Source organism: Notothenia coriiceps, unplaced genomic scaffold, assembly GCF_000735185.1.
Source record: "Notothenia coriiceps isolate Sejong01 unplaced genomic scaffold, NC01 NC01_scaffold00005560, whole genome shotgun sequence".
NCBI lineage: Eukaryota > Metazoa > Chordata > Actinopteri > Perciformes > Nototheniidae > Notothenia > Notothenia coriiceps.
The window spans coordinates 92,451-115,310 of record NW_011338261.1 but is presented as its reverse complement, the minus strand read 5'-3'; the positions used below and the strand labels follow the sequence as shown (position 1 = coordinate 115,310).

The window sequence follows — 22,860 nt, the reverse complement described above, 5'->3', positions numbered from 1 at the left end:
TGCGTGTGTGCGTGTGTGTGTCTGTGGGTGTGTGTGCACATGGGGGACGGTTTGTGTGAAAATACACACTTGCTNCCTTGCTGTGTGATTGTTTTTCTGCTCGGTGCTTTATCTTATATCAGCCTGTCGCAGGCCGGATTTGGCCCCCGGGCCTTGAGTTTGACACCCCTGGTTTAGGCTGATATAAGATAAAGCACCGAGCAGAAAAACAATCACACAGCAAGGAAGACCTTCCATGTAGGTTTGGATCCATCTGTTCGCTCCAATGAGTCACCATCCTTCCTTTGTCTCACCGTGTTCAACTGCAATGTGATTAAAAGAAAAACACACAATGAGCAAACTCACACATGTACTGTCTATGAATCCAAGAACAAAACTTAGTTCATTAACTGGAAGCCTGGCTTTCTGGCTGCCAGCATGCTCCAGACATGACATATTTTACATAACTATAAATATGAATTATGGGGTCTGCTCCTCTTATAACACTGTGAGATCAGTGGCAGCTTTGACTTTAAATCTTACATAACCCACTGGGAGTCTGCTTTAACTGAGCCTGCTGTGAATATTAAACATATTTGTTATCTTTATAATGATGTCTTTAATGACATGTTTTAATAAAATACTACAGAAAGATGTGGGTGCTTTGTGTCACCCAGTGTAACACTTGAAGCATAGATCAAATCAGACTGGAGGCCTCAACAGATGTCTACAAGGGACCGAACAGATGTTTCACTCACCAATAACCACACACAGTCACGTACACACACACACATACACACACACACACACACACACACACACACACACACACACACACACACACACACACACACACACACACACACACACACACACACACACACACACACAATTGTTCACACACATCCACACACCTTACCTCTTGTGTGCTAGCTGTTAGCTGTCCCTCCAGAGAGGACACCCTCTCCAGAGCCACCCGAAGCCTTTCACGTACCTGCAAACACACCAAGAACACACACACCGAGACAAAGTCCAAACCCTTGAGGATACACACAGAGACCTATGTCGAAGCACAATCCTGGGCATGATTTAGAAACACAGGATTTGAATCTTGAAAAAGAGAGTGCTGTACAATCAATGTCCTTATTCAATTGGCTAGTATACCATTAGGGCTGTACAATAACAATGTTTTGACAATGTCACTAGAACATTTGAAAAACATGAATTAATCATAATATTTCTCTTAAATCATCTTTGTTCATGTTATGGACCCTACTATCTACACTCAAAATACAAATGTAGGGAGGTGAAAAGTGTCTGTAACCAGACCTGTATGTAAGAGTATAAAAATAATGCAAACATTATTCAGATAATATTATGACCAAAATTGAACGGAAATGTAACAAAAAGAGGATTTATTATGTTTTAAATTATTTTATTTTATTTGTATTTCTTTTTTATAAGTAACATAATATCTCTCAGTTTTCAATCTACTCCCATTTGTGACTTAATTTGCTGTATGCTGTCAATGCTAACTCAAGACTTCCTCCATGTGTTTCACTCAAAACTTATGATGTGCTGAGTTTCATGAACAGCTCTACTAAACCAAACTGATCAGATTTCTGAAGGAGGACAGCAAGTCTATTGATAGAGTAGGAGTCACATGTCATCAAAACACCAAATAATGCAATGTGTGTATGTTTGTGTATATATCCACCTTTTCATCCAGAGCCTTGTGGTGTTCAAACAGCGACTTCAGAGCTTTGAGGACCTCCACCTCACTGGAGACTCCTGATGGTGGGGGTGCCTGTCTCTTCACCACTGTCATCCTCAGACTGCGTTCGTGACGAGACACCAGACACTCCAGGTGCTCCAACAGCAGCTACAGCACACACACACACACACACACACACACACACACACACACACACACACACACACACACACACACACACACACACACACACACACACACACACACACACACATGAATGCATGCAACCAGCAAAGATAATTTTAATATTGAGATAAGAAACATTGTTGGTTTTAATCAGCATCACAACACACACATACCCTGGTGTTGTTCCTTTCAGCTTTGAGCTCAGATATTTCTTCCTCCTTCTCAAGCAGCTGCTCCCGGCATATGTTCAGCTCCTTCGTGAGGGTGGCAAACTCCTACAACACACACACACACACACACACACACACACACACACACACACACACACACACACACACACACACACACACACACACACACACACACACACACACACACACAGGTTAAAACTGTATCAGTGAACAACATAACAGGCTCTAGTTTTGTGAAACTGAGCACTTATATCTACCCTCTAATCTGAGGGTGCATACACATCTGGGCGTGGCTGACAGGGATTTGTTGTCAGGGTGGCACAAGCACATTCTTTGACACAGAGACAGGATGCTAGGACCTGCAGGAGGAATACTTTATCAGCAGGTGAGGTGAGGACAGGCTTAAATAATGGACAGTTCAGGCTGGCTTCTCCTAAAAGAACATTTGTTGTCCGAGGGAAGCTGTCTGGGGAAAAGCTCTCTGTCCACCTGCGATAAGAGGAGAGGCACTGACTGAGCTATCGGATCTGCATAAATACAACCTCAGCTCTGCCCACCTCAGCGTCCGCCTATAGTCTTTTTGGGAGCCATAACATTACAGTAGCAAGTGCAAAAAGAATTAGCGGTGTGTCTAAGTAAGCAAATGGTCAAGATCTAATTTACACTTGTGCAAAGTACAACAGAAAAAGGGTCAGGGTTTTGACTTCGCTGGTTCTAAGACATATCCACAGTGTGTTAACTGTGATTGAAGGACAACAATACAGCCTTAATGTGACAAAACTATGCAAATGATATTGGACATGATGTAATTGTAGAAGAAAAAAATCAACAGCCTGTGACTTTTATTCCTATACCAAACATGCAGCACTGATTATGAATGTTTGAATATATGTTTTGATGGTAACAACAATTTGATTTATTGATATTCATTCTGCAAGCTCCTTGATTTTGACAGATGGCTATGCACTTAACTGAAGCTTTTAAGCGCTCCAGACTTTAAAGCCTTTATATTTGAAAAACCTGAACGATGAATGGTTTCTGGTTGGTTGAGAACCACTCAGTTTCATCAATAACATGTTTAAAGCAATCTTCAGTCTTGCATAGTCATTTTGTACCAACCGGTGGCAAGGTATTGGGTGCAGACGTAATTGTGAGATACCTTTGACTTCCATGTTACGCAATATCATCTGTAACAGTGACATGTTGAGGTTGAAACAAAGAAAACATCAAGCAGTTTTACAGCAGAGTGAATATATACAATAAGCTTTAAGGCCTTATGGCTCAATGACAGGCGTTTTCACATGTCAAGTCATTATCTACATGCCCGAGTCTGTTGAATGTGCAGTGTTTGACGTCTATTTTCATCTCAGCTGTGTCCCACACTTTTCAAGATAGCAGCAGCACCTTTTCACAGCTCCACAAACAACCAGGGATTGCAAATTGATAGACATGTTATGCTCTTATGGAGCTGTAAAGAGGAGGCTCCATTAACTTTAATAGATTTGGGAGAAGGCTGTGATGGAACTGCAGCACTAACCTGCTGCGTGTTTGGTTTTTACAGTAAATAAACTTTAATAGCTTTTGCCTGGCAGTTTGTCATTTTGGAGTGAACGAGGCCTCAAGGCAGTGGTTCTCAACATTTTCAAAGTTGAAACCCCGCAGAATAATCAGGCTGATGTGTTTGTTTTCTCTCAACATGACCCGCCCTAAAATACCTTGTTATAAACTGCATGCACAATTTGACTCTCGATCAATAAAACTAATTCTATGGCAAATTATAGGCAGTGTAATGTAAAAAGCCTTCCCCAGAGAAAAATATATTATTTCATATGTATTATGTTATATCATTTCTTCTCCAGAACCATGTTGCTAGCTCTATAAATAATCTTGGGTTGGGACCCCCAGCTTAAAAAAACAATATTTTAAGGTGTATAGTTCTTACACTTGCTTTTTGCATTTCTGTATTTGACAATGTATTTACTGGATATCTGATATCTATTAACCTAATGCAATAAATACACCATACACCATTACTGCAAGATAACGTGCAATGCATTTGTAAAGATGTTGTGAAATCCTGACAATGTCAGATGTCTTCTGCTGAAAATGATAAGCTTCAGCCCTGGTCTGGGATTAAAGGGTCTCCACATTCTGTCTCGCTCAGAGAAATCACAGCAGCACATGTCCTGACAGAAGTCTCCTCATATCAGTGGAAGAAAGGAGGTGAAGTGTCACTCCCTGCTTCTGTCCTTCTTGTAAAACTAATATTTCAAAATCTTGCAGCTCTCTGAGTAGTCATATATTTTATTCGGTTCTTTCTACCTGATCAGATTCAGGGAGAGAGGCCCACAGTGCTGCTGTGTACGTCAGGGACCAGGCCAGAGTCACACAGTTTCTGCTGCATTCTTTAAATATGATCTGCGGTGTAGCAGAGATTGGTGTATATCGGAATTTGTGCCAGTGTGTGTGAGAGTTTGATGGTGGTGTGTGTGTGCATATTGTTTGAACATCTCTTTGTGCTTTGTTAGCATTTCCTGTAGGCTTGGCTTTAGACCAAACTAATACCCAGTGGCATGCTCTCTATGCTAGTCTCAAACGCACACAGGCACACACATAAATACACACACACACACACACACACACACACACACACACACACACACACACACACACACACACACACACACACACACAAAGCTTTGTAAACCATCCATGGCTAACGGTTAGTCTAGTTTTTTTCTAAGAATATTCAGGATCAGGAACTAAACATGTTATATGGACAGCATTTTGAAAATGCTCAGTGTCCCTCTTAATTCGCCCTGTGCTTTTGATATTTGTCCTGTAAACTCACCTGTTTGCAGGTGTTTTACTTTATAGGTATAAACCAACATTGCATCAAGTGGGACAGGCCAAACACATAAACAGCACACTAGAAAGCAGACAAACACACACACTCTTACAGACTTACTTTCTGTACACACACAACTGACACAAAACAAACTGGGTCTCTGTTGACTCTGCCCATCACACGGAAAGAAAAGTCAGTGGAGTGGGAGGGGGCGGCTGAAGAGGGAAGAGAGAGGGAAGGAGCATCGGGAGGGAAGGGGGAAAATGGGTCAGCGTGTTCATTTTACTTTCCCTTATTCCACAGGGGCGCTCCAATAGACAGGAGCTCAGCCCAAATCCATCAACAGATGTTAGAGCTCACTGTCTCTTTCAATCAGGGCAAAGAGCCTCAACAGGCCACCTCTCATGCTCATAGTTCATCCTTTCATCCCTTCATCCCACTGCCTTTCAGGATCTCTCTGCATCTCCCCTATAACTACTTCACTGCTAGAAACAAAATGGAAATACATGCCAACTAAGTCAGAATAGCTAAGAGGTATGAATACATAACCTTTTTTAAGCTGCATTCACATTACGTTTTCTACTGTTACCTCCTCTGCCAGCTAGCGTCGCTAAATACAGCTGTGATCTGATTTGTTGCCCAAAAGATAAACGGTAACTAAGTCAAAGTGGAAATCACTTGAACTTCATCTGCAACCTTTTGGAGCAGTGGCCGATGGTGGTGCTTCGATCTAGTCGGACGGCAGCGCTTTCTTGGGGACGGCAATGCCAGCGCAGAGGCGTTTTTACTCGTATCATGTGAAAGCAGCTTTAGAGTCTTTTATAACAGGACAGACAAGTGATATATAGAAAGTTTAACATATCACTATCTAGACAAAATAAATGTCTCTTTAATTTCTCATGAGGTCTAACCCTTTCCTCCTGGCAGTGTCTTCTGCTTTTATTGTCTTCTCCACACACACACACACACACACACACACACACACACACACACACACACACACACACACACACACACACACACACACACAAAATGTACTATTGTACTATGTACAATTCAATCCTGCAATTGTAACCCCCACCAAATTCGTATGAGCCATAAGAAATCCCAGGGTGCTTATTGAACCTCATACAACAGTCAGATACAGAGAGCAGCTCTGACAGCACAACGTCAACCTCTGTCAGAGAGTCACATAGAGCGGAGAGACGGTTCTGGGGCGTCTGGAGTAATGCTGCACCTCTGCCTCCAACCATAATGTGAGATAGCAAGTGGTTACCAAACAGGGCTGAGCCCAGACATTGTAAAGGGATTTCTCCACTTCGCTTCTTTAAGCAGTTTGGGATTAAGGGATGGAAAAAATGCTGTGAGAGTGTGTGTGTGTGTGTGTGTGTGTGTGTGTGTGTGTGTGTGTGTGTGTGTGTGTGTGTGTGTGTGTGTGAGTAGAGAGTGAGGCATAAAGATTGGAGTGCAGTCGAATACATAAAAGTCCAAAACACAGTCCAAAAAAGTTCATTGTGTGTGTGCTTAATTACGTATGAAAGTGTTGCGTATATTTAATACGAACACTAAGATACATGATAGGAAATGCATTTACGCAAAAGGTAGAAAATATACATTGTACAGCAGCATAACCCCACCTTTTATTCCAACAATACTGCTGTACGGTTTGATGCAAATAAACACTAAGTGTGAATTTCTATGTGAATGTGTGGGTACACCGAAGGCAGGTGCTGTCACACTCCTAGAGTTCTGTCACGTTGGTAATTTTGTGTGTTTGGGTTTCGCTGTCATGTTATTCTCCTGGGTTATTGTCTGGTCCTTTTCCCTGTGTTTTTCCTCCCGTCGTTAGTTTCCCTGCTGTGTCTAGTTGTTTGATTGTGTTCACCTGTGGCCCTTGTGTTTCTCCTCCCCTGCCCGGCTGTTTCTCGTCTTGTGATTACCCCTCCCTGTATTTAGTCTCGTCTCCTCCTGTGTTCAGTGTTGGTGCTTCTTTTGTATGTGACCCAGTTCACCGAAGAGTGTTTTGTTTGTCCAAGTTTATTTAAAGTCCTTGAAATAAAGGTATCGTCAAGTGTAATCTGCATTTGGGTCCTACCTGCTTCACTCTTCGTAACAGGTGCTTTCGCAGTAATCACAAAGCACGTCATCCTTTTTGAGTTTGCCAGTTATTTCCTGTTTGTCTTTCAACAGTAAAGCTGTTGGTGAAGAAACTGAGTACTTTGAGGACCTTGTTCCTTAATTTATCCGCCTACAGTTCCTCTAAAAGCTCCAGCGCAACATGCAGCAGTGGAAAGAGCATGCCATGCAGAATTCTTTCCTAATGTATCCTGCTGAAGCTGCCGCAGTATATCACGTCTCTCCTCAAAGGTAAAACTGCTGGTCAAGAGACCAAAGCTCAGGACTAGAAATACATAGACACTGAATATGAATGAATTTAAATAGTAACATTTTTGGATCTTTTGAGTTATATCTGGTATTCAATTTGATACAGTTTGTTTGTGTTTCTGAGGTAGATGCTGTGTTTTGTTGGTCTTATCTCTTTTTAAATGTTCTCAGGAATTTCTTCCAAATGATCTGAATGACAAAACTACAAAACTTAATTAGAAAACTGCACAGAAAAAAAGCATCTCTTTTAATGAATACACTGAGTTACTAAATTATTGCTGTGAAGGCATGTGTTGCATTGTGTCAATAATCATTTAAAGCATCAATCAAATAATCCCTCTTTAAAGCTTAAAGTGTTGTAAACAAACTGTGATCATTGTCTCTTTTATAAGACAGGTATCTCAGATAAAATGGGCGACATGACAGCGTTACTGCAAAATTACCTTTAAAGTGTACTCCAAAGAGAACCATTAGGTGTACTGTACATGTTACCACACAATCTGTTGTGTTATAAACACTTTTTTTCATAAACTTTCTGTTTGCTTTCACACGCCGTATAACTCTTAGCAGGAGCTTCCATGTTCTTCTCTACACTACATTTGGGAAAAAACAGGAACGCACTCACAAAAGTAGATCCACACAATGCAGGGTGATGAAAAAGCGGCTACAGATTTACTACCCTTACTCACCAACAACCAAACGGATGCATTGAAGATAACAGATCCTACATTTAAAAGAACCCACTGAGCAACAAACAACCCTATAACGTCATGGCAACTTCTTCAATGTCTGGGTAGATCAACAAGACAGGATACTAAAGCCAAAACAAATATCAATCGATGTCTGCTAAAGCCTGGGAAAAGTGACAGTGACAGCGTTTCTGCAAGCATCAGTTGGTGGGAAGAGAGGAAAATATGTGACTAAGCAAGAGAGCAAAGAAAAGGAAACTGTAAACATGGCTTTTAACTAATTCACACATTGTATGATTCACAGGACATGGTTGTGGTACGTGATATCATTTATGGTAATCTGAGTATGCTTACGGCCCAAATGCACCAGCAGTGAGACAGTATTTTGCATTTTGGAAAGGCCAGCAGTCTCTCTGCTAAAGTGAATTCAGCATGTTCCTTGAGCACAGAAGTAGGCGTTAATTAGCAGTACTGGCTTACTAGAAGTACTGCTTCCTGTCTTTCCTTCTGTCATCCAGAAATAATACCAAAAACAAGTCAGTTATGGGAAGTACTAAGTTGAGACTTTCACTCGGGTATCTCAGCAGAGTTTGACAGATTTACCTCCATATTGTATTGTGACCCAGAAAACAAGTGCAGGAGTGTGGTGCAGTTTTGACAATGCAGATTCAAACAGGGAATTCTTTAAAAAATAAAAAAGACTTCACCAATGAACCCACAGAAATGATCCGTTACTGTGGAGAGATCTCATACAATGACTGAACTTCTTTTCACTTGCGCCCACCAAAAGACAGTAAATTAACTCTGATGCAAATCTCTGTAATTCACTAAGGAGTGCCAAAGTGAAGATGAATGCAGGGCCGGGGAGCGGAGAATGAGTGGGTCCCCGGGGAGAGTCAGATATCACAGCTCTGTAACTCTTCACCACTGCAGAGAGAGCGAAGGCGGAGAACAGCAGAGAGGTGGACTCGACCTTCCTCTGACAAATCTTACACACACACACACACACACACACACACACACACACACAACCACAACACCTTGCCTGGGTGTTGGCCCCAAGTAGGCAGTGAGTAATCTGTTGCCATGACACCACCCCGCACACTGCGGTTGTAGCCATGGCAACTGCTCATTAGGGAAGTGAAGTGTTTGAGCAGCATGCAAACTTCTCATCAGGTGAACACAGATGGACATCCACATGCTGAAACACACACATGCACAAAGCTGCTGAGGGATGTTCCGTCTGTGTGAGGGTGTGACAGCTCTCGAGGCCGACGGGGGAGGGGGGGGCGCTGACTGCATCGCTCGACAGATCTCCGCCCTGACTGCAGGAACTACTCTCCATGCAAACTTTTCTTAGAGCATCTCCTTTTAGAATGCAAAACATAGAAAGTAAATAAGAAAAAAACATCTTCATGGTTGGGATATGTGTTGTAAAAGTATCAATACATCTGCATAATCATTGTAAAGGTGGAAGAAGTACTCAGATGTTGTACTTAAGTAAAAGTAGAAATATCAAAAGTGTAGGAATACTCTGTTACAGGTATATCCTGTATTCAAAATGGCACTCAAGTAAAAGTATTAAAGTATTTGCATCAAAATATACTCAAAGTAGTGAAAGTCAAAGTACTCATTATGCAGATTTGCCCATTTCACAATCATATATATTTTGATTATAATTATTAATGTGTTTGTCAACGCTGGTAAAGGTGGAACTAATTTGTATTACTTACTTTACTGGAGGGTAGCTTGGGAATTTAATCCAGGTGTAACTAAACTCCTATTTAAGTGTTGAAACATTATTACATACTCAATACTGTGGGCAATCCCCGCAGGAGCAAAGGGGTGAAGTGTCTTGTCCAGGGACACAACGACATGCTGACTGCAGTGGGGTTCGAACCTGTGCTCCCCTGATCACAACACCAAGGCTCTATCCACTGCGCCACACGCCTCCCTGTTGATGATATTTTTTATCATTAATCCATATCTGTAAAGAAACTAAAGGTACTACATACAAGGGGTGAAGTACAATTACAAAGTAACATAAAATGGAAATACTCAAGTAAAGTTTAAGTACCTCAAAATTGTACTGAAGTATTGTACTTGAGTAAATGTACTTAGTTTACACCAGTGATTCATTGTGAGTCAAATCAGCCGAAGTGAAGCACATTAGTGATCATGCATAACTGACTGAAACCGCACCAGCTCTGGACTCACTAATGAAGCGATGATAAAACAACAGCGAATGCGATTGGCGTGAATACAATTTGGTAAATCCCACTCTGAACACCTGGAAAAGAGAGGATTTCTACGTGAAAACTTCTTCATAAGTGAGAGTCAAAGAGTTCTTACCACTTTGGAAGGAATTCAAATGAAACCTGGGCAAAAACCCAATAACAATGTAAAAACATGCATATCAAAAGTTATTTAATACCCTGTCTTTTGGCCATAAAGTTGATTTGACGCAGCAAAAAGATTTTATGCTGCACAGCTGACACGTCAACTGTCTCACTCTCTCTCTTTCTGGTTTTCAAATATCATTTTCTTATGGTTCAGCAAAAATAATTGTCAAATCCTCCTTGCAAGTCTTTCAACTTTCTCGCCTCCTCTGCCCATTGAAGGCCCAGCATAGTATCCATTCATTCATGCATCGCTGTATTCTTCATTAAAGAAAAACAAAACCTGCACCAGGAAGAGAGACTAAGAAAGAGAGGAAAGAAGATAGGGGGACACATCCTCTGCTCGGATCAAAGGAGATGCATAAAGAGTTTTTGTTGTGCATCAGCAGAGTATGTCTGCAAGCATTCTGCAATAAACACACAGTTAACCAAGCACGCACACCAGATACAGAAATACAGAACATTCCCATCAGTGCATAAACAACGTGCATATCTTGTGTTCTCTTGGACCGTATTCTAAAGCGATATTCAATTTGCATCACTACAAAGCATCAATCACTCACAAGTTGAATGAGGCATATTGGTGAAAAGGAGACAGGAGGAGGAAGAGGTGGAGAGAAGGCCATATCTCAGTCCTAGAAAAGAGTCATCAGCACTAAAATCAATACTCAGGCAAGGACACGTGGAGACCACAGAGAGACTGTCAGAGCTGAGACAATCCTTCACCGGTAACATCTTCAAACGGCTGCTGCTGCTGCTGAGTCCCTACCTGGTACATGTAGGTGTTAAAGTGGGTCCCATTCTGAAGGTGGATCTTCACTGTTGGGTTCATGTTGAACGTTAAACATACCAGATCCCTCAAACAGACCCCCCATACAAAGAGAGACAGAAACAGGTAGAGAGGACGAGGAAGAGAGGGTGATGACGATAGAAAAGGAGGGCTAGTCCTGGTCCTCACTGAGAGTGTAGCAGGGCTGGATGAATCCTCTGCTGCTGCCTACGCAGTCTGCAGCCGGGACGAGAGACAGCAGGGACAAGGGTAAGGAGAGAGAGAGAGTATAAAGAGAGGGTAGGGAGGTGGATAAACAGGGACAGGCAGAATAAAAGGGAGACAGCGGGGGTTGAGGTAAAAGGATGATTTTGATCAGAGAGGAGGACAGGATGAGACAGAAATGATGAAGGAGGAGGAGGAGGAGGAGGAGCGGCTCGTAGTGATCAGCTGATGGAGGAAGGAAGAGACTGGGTTTAGATGAGGAGCTGCTGGGGGCTAAAGCCACACACACACACACACACACACACACACACAAACACACACACACAACGGCAACGGCACATGAACGTTCAGGCACTCAGAGGGAGTTTTAAAGTACCATTTGGAACTAATGCCAAGAATTAGCATGAAATTAAACGCTCTATTTCCTCCTAATAAAAAAAAAACAGTCACTGCCTACTCAACACAAATTCTAGAGACCCATTTTCCTCGATCATGACATTGTGCGCGCTGATTCTTTCTATTTATAAATGGCAGTCTGTTTTCGTCCCTCCTCTCTCAGTAGGATTTCACAGGGCATGCACTTGACCAGAGCACTGCAATGGATGTCATTTAACTCCTCATTCTTAACCTCTCCTTTTTTTTGTTTCAAGACACACATATAGTTCACTCTAACTCAACAAGGGGACTCTACTACAGATGATTGGTTGTAATGAAATACATTCTAATGATGTCACTTCAGTGATCCAGGATTGAAAGTTTAAAACTAATGCTTTGCAACAGAAAACCTGCATTACATTTATTGTTTTGCTTTTCAAAGATATGGGCATTTAACTCAAAGGGACGGTCCTACAAAAGAGGTTTTTCGAATTGCATCATGGGAATAGTTTTTAAGCTTGACCCAATATGAGCCACTTATTGTCTCGACCACTGTTAGTTTGGTTTTGACCATTCTTTTTAAATGTGTCTCATGGGGGTCCCTGAACCTCAAAACAAAAGACCTAATGACTGCGTTTCCCTTTAATTCTGATTTGAGTATTATCAATGCATTTTATTTTGTTCTCTGACAGTGCTTCTCACAATGGCACCATGCACTGTTTCTGGTTCTGATGTGCTACTAAGATGTAGATACATTATTATGAAGCTATAATACACCAGGAATTATGTATAACTTGTACTATATAAATAGTTTGATTGACGTATTTTTATTCGGTAATAAACAACAACATATAAAACAAATAAGGGAAACTTGCAAGCTTTATCTTTGGTAAATCTTTGACTCTTTGTAGGCATACTTAACAGACAGCATACACTATGGAAATATGCACATTTGCCCACTTTAACTTATTATTGATACAGGACCTGACCCTGTATTGGCCCACGGATAAAGTTGACTCAAAATACGACTGAGCTAAAGTGGTTTTGCATGGGGTGCAATAGTGCATCTCTATGATTAAGATATGAGCCTGTGTCTAATTAGTTACAGCTGATTTGACTGTTCATTAATTTCCCCTCTTTATTCATTCATTAATTCTCATCCCTCTATTCTCCTGTGCTTCACCACTTGCAGCGCTCACCCACACACCAGCTCTGTGCTCTGCAGTCGGTAAAAAAAAATATTAGAATGCTTCTTCAACATCACAACTATTGGGAGTGGCAGTGCATCAATGTAGAAAAAGAGAGTGAAAATGATTCCTGCCTACAGGTCTACTTTCATGCACCTGGTTGTCAAGGAAACTGGGTTCACGGGAGAGGGAGAGAGCAGAAGATATACAGTGAGACAGACAGGTCCCTACACATCAAAACATCTTTCAGTGAGTGTGTGGTGACTTCCAGCATTAATCTGAGCGATACTTCAACTGAGTAGCCGAACACAGCGGTCACTACACCAGCTGATTAAGTGGTAGGACAGAGACCCCTTCTGGTGGCTCATGGTGCTCACACAAAGAAGTAACAAACCAACTTGTCATATCTACATTTTCTCCATACAGAAACAGGCAGCAATATGCCAGTGAGGAGGTATCTAGTGGTTTCCAAAGAGAGAGGAAGCTTTGAAATGAGTTTGACAGATTGTACATGTTCCAGGATTAAGTAGAAGGAACAGCAGGGAAACAAGAGGAGCCAGTAGGACTTTTGTATTCGTGTATGGAGATAACGCCTCATCCCTGACATCAGTGGGAGCCGAACTTGGCAGATCCTGATTGTCAGAGTTCAAACAAATAACACATTCAAACACGAACGGAACACACAGATGCAGAAACAGACCTTAAAACACACATGCTCATCAGCACTACTGAGAAAAAGTCCCAAAAGCTGGACACAATTGAAGCAGCCTTTTCCATAACAGGATTCACAGAAGTCTGGGAGACCTGTGACAATTTGTTTTATCTGACAGCCTCTCACAGTTTCATTCTCTCTTTCTAGGACCTCATTCTCTCTTCTCTTGCTGCCTAACTACTTGATTACTTCTTTAACACTCTCTCCACTCGAGCACCGCCATGCTTTCTCTCTCATCCTCTTTCCCCCCTTCCTTTGCCCTTCCTCTCTCTTCCCTATTTTTGTCAAGCGTTGCTAATCTCAGCTGAACCTTCCCTCAATGGAGAGCAGCCATTTTACATCATAACATAACATGGAGCAGAGGGCAAGGGCAACCCCCCCCATCCCACCAGCTCCAACTATCACAACCAATACACATCCACAAATGCAAACACATAAATACAAAAAGGCTTAGGTTTGGTTTTAGGAGTGGGGGGACAGGGACGCTTTCTCACTAAGTTTGAACCACAAACAAACAACAACATAATTATGGTCTACCACTTACCTAACTGCAAACTGTGTTTCATGATTCATGTCAAACTACGACAAAGATAAGGCTGTATCTTTAACCACAACAAATAAATGAAATGCCTCATGCAAAAATGTAACTGAAAAATGTAATTCTTGTCTCTCAGTAAAATGTCCATCAGTGTCCCTAAAAAACCTTCAGTGACTCCTTCAATTTGCTTGGTTTGTTTGAAAGTACGTGTTACAATACAACATCTAAAGGTATAGTTAATAATCATAAAAGATAAAGAATACCACCAAATATTCAACGTTTAGGTTAGGAGCTGGAACCGGCTGTGGCGTGTTTACCTGATAAGGCAAATAGTATAGGCCAGCAGGTCTTTGAGGCTATACAAAGCTCAGCAGAACTTTAAGTTAAATGTTATCATCAAAATGCTAACATGCTCAAACAATTCTCATATGCTGATTTTTTGCAATTATAACAAGTTCCTTGTTGCCTTGGTTCAGCATACTTACATTTGCTAAATAGCATTAAAACAATGTTAGCGTAAAACTGAGACAGATGGCAATGACATTTGTTTTGCAGGAAGCCTAAATAAAAGAAAAGTGGCTAAACATGTCAGAACATGAATAGGAGGATGTTTGTAAGCCCTTAAAAATGTCTAGAGCCTCCTCTTAGGCAGCAGCTCCACCATAAAGATGGAGAGGCTGAGAATCAAACCCCAGGGCAAAAAGTCCAAACTTCTTGCTTGTTAAAGCACTGCTAAAATTGAGAAACTTAGATGAGCAGATCTGCATTTCTATCCTCTTCATTATAAGGGGTGAACAGAACACATTTCAACTCAAATTGCAACTGTAAAACTGACTGAAGTTACACCTTTGTATACAATCATATTGCTGTTTCCCAGATATCAGACTCAGTCATCACTCTGGGAAAATGTATCTGTCCTTCCCACCTTCCTCATCACCTCATTCTCTTGCTCCTCCTCCTCCTCCTCCTCTCCCAGTCTCTTGTGTCACCTCCCCTCTTCTAGCCCTGTGTAAAGCACCTGTGTCAGCTCTGCCTCTCTCCCCTGCTGTCCTCATCACTCAGTCGGAGAGCACGGCTTACCTCTCTCCCTGTCTCCTTCACTGTGTCCTCCTCAAGCTCCCAGTCAGCCCAGAGGGAAGCCTATTACTACCACAGTGCACACAATCATTGCAAATAACAGGCACTGTTTGTATCCCAATTGACATCTCAACTCTACATGCAGCACCTACTGTTCATTTTCCATCCATGTGAGGATATTTTATTTTCACATATTCATAGCAAAACATGTCATATTGTACCTATTTAAAATAAAAATATCAGGGCTACATAAAAACAAAGAAAAAACAATGTATGTTCTGGCTGATAACAAACACACACATCCATTCATTTAAAAATACACAAGGTAATACACATATACCCCAGAGACCACACACACACACACACACACACGCACACGCACACGCACACACACACACACACACACACACACACACACACACACACACACACACACACACACACACACACACACACTCAGTCCATCCCAGCTAGCTGCTCTGTTTTGCAGATGAAAGTGTCTAGAGGAAAGCAGGAGATGCACTAAACACAGCTCTATTAATATTAATCTTCATTTTCAGAGTAAATAAACTGCTCCAAGGGTACCTCCTGCATAATTTTAAATAATCTCTTCCCAATCCTTCATGTAGCTAAAAATGGCTGTGAGTAATGAGTAGCCTAGGTGTTATTTGTGTGTGGAGGTCAGGAACGCTGCTCTTGCCCTTCACAGAGTGCAAACTGCAGCGGCAGGATGTAACTCTACACCAGCCTCTGTCCTTTTTAGACTGAGAAACACATGGATGGAAACATTGAGGATCCGTGGGACTGAACACAAAGCAACTATGTCCATAATTATATAATCACAATAGTAAACGTGTAATTGTAAGAATACAGTGTTTACTGTTACTGTTTAGATAATGGCAAGGTGGTACAAAAGAAGGTGTTTCACAGAATGATTGTAGTTGTATGATTGTTGTATTGTTGTATGATTGTAGGAGGTGTGTGGCGCAATGGATAGAGCCTTGGTATGGGGAAAAGATGGTCACAGGTTCAAACCCCACTGCAGTCAGCATGTCGTTGTGTCCCTGGACAAGACACTTAACCCCAAATTGCTCCTGTGGGGGTATTGTCCACAGTATTGAGTATGTAAGTCGCTTTGGATAAAAGCGTCTAACAAGTAACATGAAATGAAATGTAATGTAGTTGGACTTAGCAAGGCAAGGCGAGCACATACATGGTACGATTCCTTCTTTGTGAAATTTGTTATCAGTAGCTACACATATGGGTTAATAACAGGCTGTGACAACGATGGCCGATCATATTCACTCCTTTTATTCACAGTACTTTCCCCATCATGAGGCATTGAACATGTGGGAATCCTAAGAGTTCAGCTGAGTTTTGTTTTCTGAAAATGATTCTGTTTAGTTTTGAACCAGACAACAATCCAATTATGTTGCTCACAGCCACATCTACCTGTACTATTAATACAACGAGGAGCAGGGGATCTGTGGTGTGGTATTGTGGCTTTACAGTGACATCAGCACTCTAGTTAAATATTGAGGTTTGAGAGATACCTGTTGTCTTTAAATGACTGTCAAGAAAGACAACGGTGCCAAGAATATACCTTTAGTTTAGTACTACTTACTGTCATGACAGACATTTTAGGGCCATTTATGCCTAGCATGCAGTCAAATCTGCATAATCATTTTATGGAATAATTACACATATTATTAAACCCACACTGACTGGGATAGGACAATAAAAAAAAATGTTTTACTTTTATTTTTTTATTATATTTTTTATTATATCATAACTTAGTACTTTTTTTTAACACTAAGCTGTCTGTGGCTCTTTCCTGCTGTAACGATGCAAATTTCCCCTCTGTGGGACTAATAAAGGTATTCTGATTCTGATAACACATATAATAAGTAGAGCAGATGAAAAATAAAAACCAAAACACAGCGGTGTATATATAGCTACAGTATGGATTACACAAGGTTCAATCTCAAATTAAAAGGGACCTATCATGCAAAATGCACTTTTGTACGTCTTGTATACATGAATATGTGTCCCCGGTGTGTCAGGGAACTCACCAAGTGTCAGAAAACACAACCCTCTCTCTTTTCCTCAATACCCAAATCTCTAAAAACGGGGCTGCAACGGATCTGATTATTATTTGAATTTTTCTGACGTCAGAAAAGGGGTGCTCCGCCTATATGGGCAACTCTCCACCTATCAGAGGAATGAGAGACCGCTCGAAAGCGCTGGAGATGCTGTAGTACATATGCCAGGCCTGTAAGTGGCGCTGTAGTCTGCCACAAAAGCAGAATCAGCCCCTGCGAAAACAGGGCTGGAAAAGAGCGAATAGATCGAAATGAGGCATGGCTAAAATGCATGAACTTCACAGACATGTTTTATATAGGTATGGCCCTACAATATATGTTTCAAATATAGCATGATAGGTCCACTTTAAATGAATGTGTCCATGTATTTCTCAGCTTCTTCTAGTAGACTTTTTGAGTTCTCGTAACAAAATTAAGATGAATCTACTCGACAAAATGGTCGGAACAAAGACAAATCCATTAGTTTGAACACCAGCCTTCAGGAGTGTCTACACAGTATTTGTGATGGTTGCATGAGTAGAGATGGACGAGGACACAGAGAGAGGAGCACGGAGAATGTAGCATGAAGTACTTACTCTTACGCAGGTTCCTAAAATACTCCTCTTTTCCTAGCTCAGAACACACAAGGGCACAGACACACATACACAAACACACACACACAAACACACACACACACACACACACACACACACACACACACACACACACACACACACACACACACACACACACAAGCACACACACAAGCACACACTCACACACACAGCTGTGCTGCCAAAGCCTTATATCCATGGCAACGCTGGGGTGTGGTAGGTAGGGATGCAGAGCCCGGGGCTGTTTAATGAATGCAGCAGCTCAAAAACCAACATCTTCAAACTTCTATATTTCCTCGTTTCCCTCAACATTTATTTCCCATTGTTTCCTCTTCCCATTCTTCCTGTCATACCTTCTTTACATCATATTTCTTCCCTATCTGAAATATCCCTTATTTAACCATCTCTCTGTGAGATTTTTGGCATGAAATTATACAATACATTATAGTGAATTTACAACAAAGTGCAGCTGCCTGACACTGACTGGTGTTTATACTTATGGTTAGTTGTGATTCGTGTTGTGCCTTGCTTTGCAGGACTGCTATACATATTTAATTATAACTGCCCAGCCCAAGGTGATGGGACAAAGTGAGCAGATGATGAGACATGCATTACATCCATTACAAGGTCTACCTGCTACTTCCTGTTTGTTCCCTACTAATCCCTATAAACAGATATCTTCATATGAATGTAGGCAACGGGACAATCATTTTTGTATCAGAAGTGTTAGTTTTAAGTATGGCTACTTTGCGTAATATATAATCCATTGCTCCCAAAGGCTAAATCGTCATCAGGAAGTCGATTGGTGCTGGGATTGGTTCTCTACTGGTCCATCTGCTTGTACCATCCTATCCCAGTCAAAAGGGGATTCCTCCACTTAGTCCTTCCGCCAGACCCACTAACACACTGAGCTGTTCAGCTTTGGCAGATGATCAGAAGCAGCTATCAAGGTTGGAGCTTCACAGCCAAATGAAAACACACAGACACACACATCAAAAGCAACAGCCTTAGCCTTAAAGTGGCAAATTGCCTCTTACAAATGTAGCAACTAGCATCCGGTATTACGATTTTAAGGTCCTTGCAGAGCAGGCAGGTCAAGTTTATACATCATGTTAATTACATGTTAGAAAATATGTTTACACTGCGCACAGCCACTCACACACTCATACACAGAGACACACAGCCACACACACACATACGGAGAATTGCTGACAGTTGGTGTCCCATGGGACAGAAGGTGTCAGGAAGTCAACATCATCCCCTCCCTCCCTCTCCCCGTTTCCATGGAGACCAAATTTGCAGGGCTTTGAGAGGTTAGGAGAGAGACAACCTTGAGTCTGCACGTGAACACTAACGGACAAAAACACACACACACACACTCTCACACACACACACACACACACACACACACACACACACACACACACACACACACACACACTACTCTCTCTCACACACACACACGACACACTCACTCCTCCTCTCTCTCTCTCTACACACACACACGACTCACTCACTCACTCACTCACTCACGTCGCTCACTCACTCACTCACTCACTCACTCACTCACTCACTCACTCACTCACTCACTCACTCACTCACTCACTCACTCACTCACACACACTACACTCACTCACGCACTTCACTCACTCCACTCACTCACTCACTCACTCACTTCACTCACTCGACTCGGACTCACTCACTCGGAGACACACGACACGCTGCTCGTGCGGCTCTCCCTCGCCTGCCCTTCACTCAGCGACAGACAGCGACACGGCGACTCTCTCGCGATGGCATGACCAGGCACACAGCCACACAGGGCAGGACACACACACGAGCACACACACCACGACACACACACACACGACCACTCTTTTGCTCTTCTTACACACACACACACACAACACGACAACCACAGCAACCGAGCGAGCGACATACACCACACATACCAGCACACACACACACACACACACACACACCCGAGCGCGCACTCACCTGCACTCACTCACTCACTCACTCACTCACTCACTCACTCACTCAACTCACTCACTCACTCACTCACTAGACAAACACACTCTCTCTCTCTCTCCCTCCCCCCCCCCTCACTCACACAGACACACCATACTTTCTCTCTCCACACACACACACACAACACACAACACAACACACACACACAAACACCACCCACACACACACCACCGACACACAACACACCACAACACACACACACACACTTTTGGCTCTCTTACACACACACCACACACACACACACACACACACACACACACACCACACACCACGCTCATCTCTCCCTCACACATGACACACCACTCTATCTCACCACACCAGACACACACTCTCTCTGCTCTCTCTCTTCTACACACACCACACACGCACCCACACACACCACAAACAGGAGGCACACTCTCACACACACAAAACAGGCACGCTCTCTCTCTCATACACACACACACACACCACACACACACACACACACACACACAACACTACCACACACACACACACACACAACACACACGACACACACACAACGGACAACACACTCACTCAGCTGCCAGACACACACACTCTCTCTCTCTCTCCCTCCCTCACTCCACACAGCACACACATATCTCTCTCACACAATACCACCACACACACACACCACACCACACACAACACACCACACACACACACCACACACACACACACACCACACCTTTTGCTCTCTTACACACACACACGACAGACACACACACACACACACACCACACTCACTCACTCACTCACTCACTCACTCACTCACTCACTCACTCAGACACACGACACCTCTCTCTCTCTCTCCCCCTCCCTACTCACACAGGACACCCCCACACTCTCTCTCATACACACACACACACGACCACACACACACACCACACCACACACACACACACTCCCCCCCCCCCCCCCGCCCCCCACACACACACACACACTCACTCACTCACTCACTCACTCACTCACTGCACTCACTCAGACACACACACTCTCTCTCTCTCTCCCTCCCTCACTCACACAGAAGCACACACACTCTCCTTCATACACCACACACACCCCCCCACCACACAACACACACACACACCACCACAACCGCAACACACCACCCCACACGGGACACAAACCTCACCAACACACACACACACACACACACACCCACCACACACACCACACACAGCAACACACACACACACACCACACACACACACACTCACTCACTCAGACACACACACCCTCTCTCGTCTCCCTCCCTCACTCACACAGACACACACATAGCCTCTCTCACAACATACACACGACACACACACTACACACACACACACAAACACGAGACACACTGCTTCACACACACAAACACACGCTCTCTTCTCATACACACACACACACACACACACACACACACAACACACACCACACACACAACCTTCACACACACACGGACACAAACTCTCTCTTACACACACAGCACACACACACACAACACACACACACTACCCACACCACACACACTAACCACATGCCGAGCACACCACACACACACACAAACAAAACTTCTCACAAAAACCACACACACACTCTCTCTCGCCTTCCTCTCCCTCCCTCACTCACACAGACAACCACACACTCTCTCTCACACACACACACCACACACCACACACCACCACACACAACACACAAACACACGACACACACACACACACACCACACACCACCACACACCACACACCACACACACACTTTTGCTCTCTTACACACAACACACACACCACACACACAACACATACACACACATACACACACAACACACATAACACACACACACACAACACACCACACACACACCACACACACCCTCACTCACTGACTCACTCACTCACCTCACTCACTCGACTCACTCACTCACCTCACCTGCACTCACTCACTTCCTCACTCACTCACTCACTCGAGCGACACACACACCTCTCTCTCTGCTCTTCCACTCCCTTCACTCACACAGACACCACACACTTCTCTCATACACACACACACACCCACCACCACACACACACACACACACACACCAAACAACACAACACACACACCCAACACACACAACACACACACACACACCCAACACACACACCACACACACCACACACACACACACACACAACAACCAACCTCTCTCTCTCCCTACACATACACACCATCTATCTGACACAACAAGACCACAACTCTCTCTCCTCTCACACACACCACACCACCACACACCAAACAGAGCACCCTCTCCACAACAAACACCACGCTCTCTCTCTTCATACACACACACACACCCACCACACACACACAACACACACACACACACGGACACAACTCTCTCTCTCACCACACGACACACACACACACACACACACACCACACACACCACACACAACCAACCACAGACAACACAACACAAATAGCACACACACCACACACCACACACACACAACAACCACACACACCACACACACAAACTTTCAACCACAACCACACACACACACACACACACACACACACACACACCACACGCACGCACACACACACACAACACACACACACCACACACCACACACACACCACACACACACTCTCCTCTCTCCACACGTACACACAACACACAGACAGAACAGACAGGACGAGACAGGGACAGACAGACAGACGGACAGGACAGACAGACACACACTCTCTTCTGCGTGCTCCTCTCCCTACTCTCTCTCAGCACGACACACCACAACCACACACACACACCACACACACACGACACCCACACACACACACACAACACAACCACCACACTTTTACTCTCTCTACACTACACACCACACACACACAC

General features: G+C 43.2%; 1 protein-coding gene across 1 annotated transcript in view; it reads right to left on the bottom strand.

Annotated features, from left to right (window-relative positions):
• Positions 1–212: 212 nt before the first annotated feature.
• LOC104943011 (liprin-alpha-4-like) overlaps positions 213–22,860 on the bottom strand; it is a 38,093-nt gene continuing 15,445 nt past the window's right edge. Inside the window, exons 3-6 of the mRNA XM_010768331.1 lie at positions 2,053–2,154; positions 1,697–1,861; positions 899–973; positions 213–302 (exon numbers count right to left, since the gene is read on the bottom strand). Coding sequence (XP_010766633.1) covers positions 213–302; positions 899–973; positions 1,697–1,861; positions 2,053–2,154 — 432 coding nt within the window. The remainder of the gene's footprint in view (positions 303–898; positions 974–1,696; positions 1,862–2,052; positions 2,155–22,860) is intronic.